Below are 8862 nucleotides of genomic sequence, written 5' to 3' on the forward strand. Positions count from 1 at the left end.
CGTTCGTTTCGTTAAGACTTTCGGAACGCACCCAATGTGAGGCTAGAGGGTGAGTGCGTGTTTAATATTGAGAAACTTTATGATTTAAGAATACAATGTTCTTTTTGCTTCCAGAAAGTTCCTGTGGCTTGTGTTTCTCCAGGTGTGAAACATTTGCACCACAAGGCGATGGAATATGACATTGGTGTTTACTTTGAAGCTAACGGCCATGGAACAATTGTGTTCAGTGACAATGCAACAAAGCTTATCAGGAATGCAGCAAGTAACCAGTGGTTGGTTTCCTTTCTCTATAAATATCTTTCACGGAATAGTAACAGCTATTTGCAATTTGTCAATTAATCTCAGTTTTTGTTTTGAAAGCCTCAATATAAAATTTTCTACCTTGCATGTGGAGCAGTGTAATTCTTTCAATACATGATTAAAGTTAGATAATTTTTAATTGTTCTGATGTTCTGGCTAGACCTGCATCTGGTGTAGTTTTAGAAAGTTACCAGCATAAAACAGTTCTCGAAATGAGGGGCGTAGGATGGTATCCTTCCAGCTAGCAAATTTTTCGTACCGCATCTCTTCAGCTGTCTCATTGTCACCATGTTAAGCCATAGGAGCATCCCATCGGGTCAACCCCAAGGGTCAACCAAACACCCTTCAGTTAAGAATTTACACTTAAAGAGCTGGTACAAAATAAAGTGCAGAACATCTTGATAATTACTTAAATTTCGATTTCATGGGATTGTAAAGTATTTTCCTTGAAACAAAAACCAATTTTTCCTCAACATGGCAATTAGAAACTGAAATATAAATAAAGTCTTAATGTAAATATTTCTTTATTCTAGAGTTTTCCATACTTGCTGCTTGTTTCATTTGAATTGGACATAATAACTTACGGAAATGTTATGTGAAAAATTGTGGTTCATCCAGGGATCAAACCTGTTTCTTCGGTATTCCTTGCCAATGGTCTATCCTATGTGTACCTATAGCAATTTCATAAAGCTAGTTCAGTTGATTGAAATATATTGGCTCAGCTCTTGCATAATGATCAGTGAAGAAATATATCTATCCACTAATAGGAATATTATTATTATTATTATTATTATTATTATTACACATATTTTGATGGTGCAAAAACAAGTATGTAATGAACATTTTTATAGTTCAAAAGTTATTTTTGTAGTTACAAATTAGCTTTGCTTATTTGTTTGTCTTTTTTAATAGAAGTTTCAATTGTAGATTGTTTTGTATTTATTTTCTTGTCATACAGTTTGACTCCAATTCAGCGAACAACAGCTGAGCATTTAGCCTCTCTAATAGATGTGATCAACCAGACTGTTGGGGATGCAATCTCGGACATGCTGCTGGTGGAGACGATCCTGTATGCCAAAGACTGGAGCATTGATGACTGGGCAGCTGCATACACAGATCTCCCAAGTCGCCTAATGAAAGTTAGTGTGAAGGTAAGCATGTAATCAGCCATAAGAACAAAATTCCAATGTTTACATGTACATAGTGTCTGCAAATTACTCTTTCTGTACTAATGACAATCGCAGAATTTTTCTTCACTTTCTCATGTGTCCATTTCTTTCTAATGATTCAAAGGGAATTCATTAGATTGGATTAGATTTATTACCATTCATACTTTCATTTGCTGTAAATTTGTACAATGGTGTTGAATGTCTCATTCCTACAGGTTTACAGTGCATATTTATTATCTATCTATCTATTTAGTTGGGATATTATATAACAACACAGGTAAAACAAAGGCATATGAAGTTTTAATCATTGAATTAATGTAAAAATCACTAAAATTAAAAAAATATTGCAAAAAATACATTAGCGTCTGACTACCATGCAAGACACCCGGGTTCGATCCCCGGCGGGGGAGAACCGGGACTTTTTCAACCTGTTCAAGCGGCTCCGGTGCCCAACCAGCATCGTATGAAGTGCATACCTGGAAGAAACTCTGGGGGGTAAAGGCAGCCATGTGCATGGTGCTGATCATATCACCTCCAGCTCAGCCGAGATCAAGAAAGTGTGTGGCCCTAACCCCACACCCCCTATATGCCTTCATGGCATGGTGCAAAGCACAGGGGAGCACTGTACCTTTTTTTTATTGTAACTTAGGTACTCACTATCTCTTTTCCAGGATCGTAATGTGATACAGACTACTGATGCAGCTAGGAAATGTGTGTCTCCAGCTGGCTTGCAAGAAGCTATAGATGAACTTATCACACAATACAAGGATGGCAGGTCTTTTGTCAGGTAAATGTCCTGAATCAATATGTGTGGTTTTGAAATAATTCTTGAATCTTTCCTGGTGGCGAATATTGGAGGTTTTCTCGGGCAATTAGCCAGGTGATTTCTGGGTAGGCTTCCGAGAACTTGGAAGTTATCTGGAAATCACCTGGCTGATTGCCCGAGAAAACCTCTTCAATGTGTGGTTTTGTTTGAAAGTAGAGGGTTACAGGCGAATTTTTGAAGTTCCCATAACTCTCCACTTGCCATGATGTAAACCTCTTTTATTACAGCCACATAAATGCAATTTTTAAGAATGTTCTCTGCTCAATATCAAAATAGATTTGGTGTACTTTTCACTTACTTCATTGTGAAGTTGTGTTTTTTTTTTTTAATGTACAGAATATGGCATTGTCGGCAACATTATGTTAAGTTTCATAATATAGCATTCGTAAATGTTGTATATCCCAACTGTTGTATAGCATCAAGGTCCACATAGTGTGTATGTTGTGAAATGTGGGAGATAAAGTACTTCCTTGCTAATCTGATCACATACATTGGATGTAGGGTGACATACAGCTTGATATTAATTTGTCACCAAAGAAAATTGATGGAAAATTGTGCCTTAACTTTCAAGTGGGTCAGAAATTGTAACAGAAAGTTACATACTAGTATTTAAACAAATAAAAGGAATTTGTTAAATTGTGTGTTTTTTATTGTTTTTAACAAATATGTTGCCAGCACGTGACGTAAGATGTTTTTTACTGTCAAATGAAAGGGAGTTAATTCCATTGTAAATGTTGAAATGTATCGGCCATTCTGAGAGCTTCATTCAGTTGCCTTGGAAGGTACTTATCTTTTTTTCTTTTCTGTCGGTCTGTCCTTGACATATTCTTCTTTGCTGATCAGCCAATGCACTTATTCGTTCTTTGAATCTCAAAAAGGGTGTCTCTTCCTTGCAGGTCATCTGGAACGGAAGATGTTGTTCGTGTGTATGCAGAAGCCGACACGCAAGACAATGCTGATCGTCTGGCATCTGAAGTGGCTCTGAAAGTGCATCGGTTAGCAGGGGGAGTTGGTGAAGCCCCTAAGGTTCCATAAACTCAGCACATTGAATTTCAGCCGTCAGGCTGCTTTTCAGTAGGCAACTTGAATATTTGCTCAAAGAAGTTACAATATGCTACACATCAAGTGGTGGTTGGTAAATTGTTCTGCAAGTGTCATTTTATCACAGGGGTTTTAAGCTTCTCAAAATGTGATGGTAATAAGTGGAGTCCGGGACTATATGTTATAACATATATTTTATTTGGCATTGGATAGAATACTGTTGTGAGATTTTTACGTATCTGATAAAAATTCAGCCGATGTAGACAAACTTGATAAGGCATATTTTGACATATTCTACCAATTTCGCATTTTGACAACATTTTTCTTCAATTTTCTTGTAATAAGACATATTTCTATATAATTTTGCAAATATTTTGAATATAATTGGTTATTTTATAATTTATTCTCCTTACCTTTAGCGCAACGGATAGTTTTGATTATCGATGGCAGGATAAGGAAATGGCGACAAGAAATTGAGTGTAACTTGTTCTGGAAAATATTTGTAGGCTTGTTTTTCAGTTTCAATATAATTCAAATCTGCCTAGAAACGTTGTGTTTGTGTGTTAATTGCCTAGGTTTATGCTTTAGTTTCCACAAAGCTGTAAATCTGACATAATAGTAAATAAAACTTAGGATAGTTGCAGTGAACCTCTCACTATTTTTATATTTTCCCACTACATTCTTCGGTTAAAGGAAGTTTGACTTCACTTAATACCCCACCCTAGTCGATCTTCCCTGGAAGATACTGAGTTCCCATATAGTGAGAATTTCGATAGTACTATTGTGAATATTTTTGTATTTGCTAGGCATATTTCTGCATTTTTCTGACATATTTTTCAAGTTTTATGACATAACTACATACATATTTTACAGTTTTATAGGACATAAAGTCCCGGGCCCTAGTAATAAGAAATGTGAAGCTTTTGTTATTTACCATGAGCTGGTACAATGGTTGCACTTTTTATCATTTAGACAAGAAAGATAATGCACTTTAATTTTTTTATATATACAATCCTTTTTGCATGCTCTAATGTTTTGAAATCCTGTTATTTCACAATATGGCAAATGACCTAATAATATTAAAATGCAATAATGTCATAATGTAACAAGCTTATCACTAGCATTTTGCTATGCCAATTTGATTTTTTTTTGTTCCTATTGTGCCAACATGTTAGCTTTCTTTTGTGTAGATCTTTTTTATTCTTAATTGTATTTATTTAATCTTTTCCTGCTTGGTCCTACCATGAAACCGGTTAGCAACAATGAAAGCCCAACCTGGAGAGTAAGAGACAAGTTGGCGCTCCTTTTCATCAGAGTGTATTTAGTATTCTACTAAACTTCAAGCAAGTCTTTCAGTATTGAATTATATGCACCTTCAGATTTACATGAACTCCACGTAGTTGAAAATACATTTTCTTGCATGAATAAAATTCACAGTAAAAGCAATGTCCGCTTCTGCTACTTCCATAACCGCATGATTTCTTACTCATTTAATAAAACCTAGCCTTTTTTCTTTCTTAATTGAAAATTAAAGTAATTTTTTGTACAATAACAGTAATAGTTAAATGGAGATATGTACGACCGTGCCTTTTCTTTTCCAATAAATGTATATTTTTCCTGAAGTAATCTTGCAATATTAGTATTATTGAATCTTTTGATAACGTCCCTATAAAACAAATATATTTTGTGAATGACCATTCCAAAGCTAATGAATGCAGTGCTACCTAAAATGTTATCTAGTCCTTCTCAGGGAGATTTCACACATGTTTATGCAGCATGTCATGACTAGACCTTGGATTTTTAGGTTCTAAAAAGTGTGCTTTTTAGGTTCCTAAAATAGGCTCTAAAATCCTAAAATAGGCTCTAAAAACCTTAAAATAGGCTCTAAAAATCCTAAAATAGGTCCTAAAAACCTTAAATTAGGCTCGAAAAATCCTGAAAGAGGTTGCAAAAAGACTTAATTTGGTACAAAATTCCTGAAAAATACTGATTAGATACAATCGTTAAAAACAAAATTTCACATGAACCGAAATAGCCAAATATTAATTTTCTAAACAGATTTTCATTTCTTTATATCATTTTCAAAATTATCTACAAATTATTATAATACTGCACTTGTGCTGTTAGAAATAGTTACTTGTTGATATGAAAAATGAATTACGTATGTATAATTTGCTGCACAATATCAGGGTGACTACTTTGATTTCCGGGAATTACACATGAATTATTGTCTCCGGAAATTATTCATGAATTGTGGCAAATCATGAAAAAAGGTACAAGCAGATGTTTTCTTTTCCAATTTTTTTTCCATAGACGTGAAAAATTGCAACTTTTATTAATCCAAATCCTATTAAATTTATACATGTTTATAAATACCTGAAGCAAGTTTCTCTCAGTTTAGCTTTTGTTTTTTTAGGAAAAAAAAGAAAGCTACATGGAAAATAAAACAAAATTTTTTCAATCTGTTTCCTTGTTAGTGTCTTTTGCAGAAAAATCTATCTGACAGACGGAAGATTATTACAAAATAATATATCTTGAATTTGATTAGCTAAATCTTTTGGTACATTGGAATCATACAAACCCTTTACATTCTTAATATTTTTGTGTGTGTAAGGGAGGGTGAGAGTCGGTCATACGTAAGGTTGGAATAGGTTGCTTGTATCCTTGAATTTTTGGAAAGTTCACCTTGAAAACCATGAATTATACTTGAATTTTATCATGGTCCTAGTGACCACCATGAATCTTTTTGCGTTATGCACACTCAAACTGCCTTTTTTGTCTGTGAGGATCATTTCATGTGCTGAAAATTATCTATCAACAGAAACATAGTCGGTAGTGCAAATTTGAATGCTGAAACATTATTTCGCAAGTCGTGAATGCCAAGAAGGACCAAATTTACTTTAGTACGCAAGGCTTAGCATTAAGAGTCTATAGTGCAGGGATAAAAAGTAGAGGAGAACTGTTCCCTTTTGCCGCCACTGTCTGTTTTGTTTAATGCTTTGATAAACATCATATACTTGGAGGGAGCGAAATCGACAGAAAACATGTTTCAAACACGCCAGTCATTGAATTAATTCACCACCAAACCTAGTAAATACCTCTGTGAGATATAAGAATCCTGTAAAACCTATAAAAAAATATGAAAACCTAAAAAAAGGTTTAATTTAGGCACATAAACCTAGAATAGGTTCTAAAAAGCAAAATAGGTTATTTTAAGTACTAGAAAAGTCCGTCAGTTGTTTCGTTTCTTAATGAAACGCTGATATAACTTGTTATTTCTTATTTACCTGCAAAGGAAAAAATAGGTTAAAAACGTAAAATCCGAGGTATAGTCATGACACTGTGATGTGAAATGTGTGAAGCAACACTTGTTGCATGTTGCTCATCACTTTGGTATGAAATCTTCCTTTTAAAAGTACCACAAGTTGAACTAAAATGTTTTATTTTTGAGACTGATTCAATTTTATATCTATATTAGAGTAAGTGTTATGTTCTTATGACTGTATTTATCATTGGTTGTGGTAAATTTGTATTTTTACACAAATTTTGGTAATAAAGGTTATGCATAAGCAATCAATGTATTTTTTCTTGTTCAAGTTTTGGATTGATGTTGTATTGTTATTGTATATTTTACTTCACTTTCCTACCCCTTTGGCTAATCATTCATCATGGTTTTCACAAAACCATAGTTATAAATGTTTAAAATTTACACTGAAACCAATATCAGCTGGAAGCCACGGAAACAGTCTACCCATTTCAAGTTTAAGGAAAATGTACATATGTAACATGCAGAAGTTTTATCGGTAGCTGAAGGAATTAAAGAATGGGATGAAGAATGGTTCAAGATTTAAGTGCCAGATAAAAAAAAAATGAGTTGGGAAGGAGGTAGTGACGTTGCCAGAGGTGGTGCAGCCACCCTGTATTCCAACAATCCCCCCCATGGATATTAATGAGTAATAAGCAGAGGCATCTTGTGAATGCATGCGTCAATTGTGGGAAAAAGGACAACTTGGTCTGCGACGACATTCATGAGCATTTCTACATTGTAATTTCTTCATATAGGAGAAGTATTTATTTTACACGAGAGCGCTGAACTAAGCTTATATTACATTTCTTGAGTCTGAAGTGACGCATGCGTCAATTGTAGGATAAGAATTATTACTTTCTTGCACTTCAGATCCAAGAAATGTAATATAAGCTTAGTTTAGCGCTCTCGTGTAAAATAAATACTTCTCCTATATGAAGAAATTAGAATGGAGAAATGCTTATTAATGTCTTCGCAGAGCAAGCTTTCGTTTTTCCCACAATTTACGCATGCGCAGCATTCACTGCATGCGTTCATGAGATGCCTCTGATAATGAGGGTCTTTACTGCTAAGAGTGGTGATTTGCATATTTTCTAAGTTGTGTGGTATAGCAAGGTTGGTATCACGTTATGCAATAAGGGAGGCCCTTCCATTAAAAACCTACTGTAATGTAAGGTAAAAATAAATAGAAGCATTACAGAATGGCATGGAAATAATTTTCAAAATATGTGAAGAAGTGAAAATAAGTTTTGATAAAATGAGCAGGCAACCTTGCATGCGTTGACACTTTCATGGTGATAACATTTGTCATCAGAATGACATCCTCCAGAGCTCACCAGATTTTACATGATTTTTAGTGTATCACACTTGTTTTATTTAATGAAACAAAAAGAAAGGAAGAGAGAGAAATATTGTTTTTTCTTGGGTATTATGTAGATGCAACTTTGTTGATTACCATCTTAAGAAAAATAATTTTTGCTTTAAAAATCTAGTGATTTTTTGTTACACAGAAAAATTGTTACACCTTTGTGCTTCTCTGATTTTTAATGAATAACTCACTCACACAGGCCTGTAGCAGTGGCTGCGGTGGCTCAGTCGGTAACATGTCTGACTACCATGCTAAAAGTCCCAGGTTCGATCCCCGGCCGGTTCAAATCCGGGAACTTTTCTAATGGAAGCGGCCCCGGTGCCCACCCAGCGTCGAATGACATGCGTACCTGGGGGAACTCTGGGGTGTAAAAGTGGTCAGGGGTGTGATGCTGATCACATCATCCCCACTCATGACCGGAACAAGAAAGTGTGGGGCATTACCCCCACACCCCTATATGCCTTAATGGCATGGTGCTAAGCACAGGGGAGCACTTTGCCTTTTTTTTTACTTTCACAGGCCCATAGCCAGGCAGGGACCGGGGGCTGAGCCCCTCCTGAAACTGCCTTCAGCCCCCCTGCTGGCACTGCCATCAGCCCCTTGACATTGGTAAAACTATTTTGTATAATTTGTTTGCAGTGAAGAGTGAAAATGTAGACAGCAAATATTATTTTGCTCAACTTTGGTGAAGGATAAATTCACAGAACATGAACAGCAGCAATTACATTCTTTATCTGTACCTTTGCTTCCCCTGTTGTGACCTCCCGTTTAGACAGATGCCAAGTTTTGGAAATGAAGGGGAGTCTCATTGCTTTGGCCAGGGGTGGAATGTAGGCACTATGATTGAATATTG

The 8862-nt window shown here is 35.4% G+C and overlaps 1 protein-coding gene across 1 annotated transcript in view; it reads left to right on the forward strand.

Annotated features, from left to right (window-relative positions):
- nst (phosphoglucomutase 3-like protein nst) overlaps nt 1–6909 on the forward strand; it is a 30042-nt gene extending 23133 nt beyond the window's left edge. The window contains exons 9-12 of the mRNA XM_083114953.1: nt 115–272; nt 1259–1451; nt 2141–2256; nt 3192–6909. Coding sequence (XP_082971079.1) covers nt 115–272; nt 1259–1451; nt 2141–2256; nt 3192–3330 — 606 coding nt within the window. The 3' untranslated portion in view covers nt 3331–6909. The remainder of the gene's footprint in view (nt 1–114; nt 273–1258; nt 1452–2140; nt 2257–3191) is intronic.
- Nucleotides 6910–8862: the final 1953 nt, after the last annotated feature.

Source organism: Lepisma saccharinum, chromosome 29 (genome assembly GCF_977018435.1).
Source record: "Lepisma saccharinum chromosome 29, izLepSacc3.1, whole genome shotgun sequence".
In the NCBI taxonomy this organism is placed as follows: Eukaryota; Metazoa; Arthropoda; class Insecta; order Zygentoma; family Lepismatidae; genus Lepisma; species Lepisma saccharinum.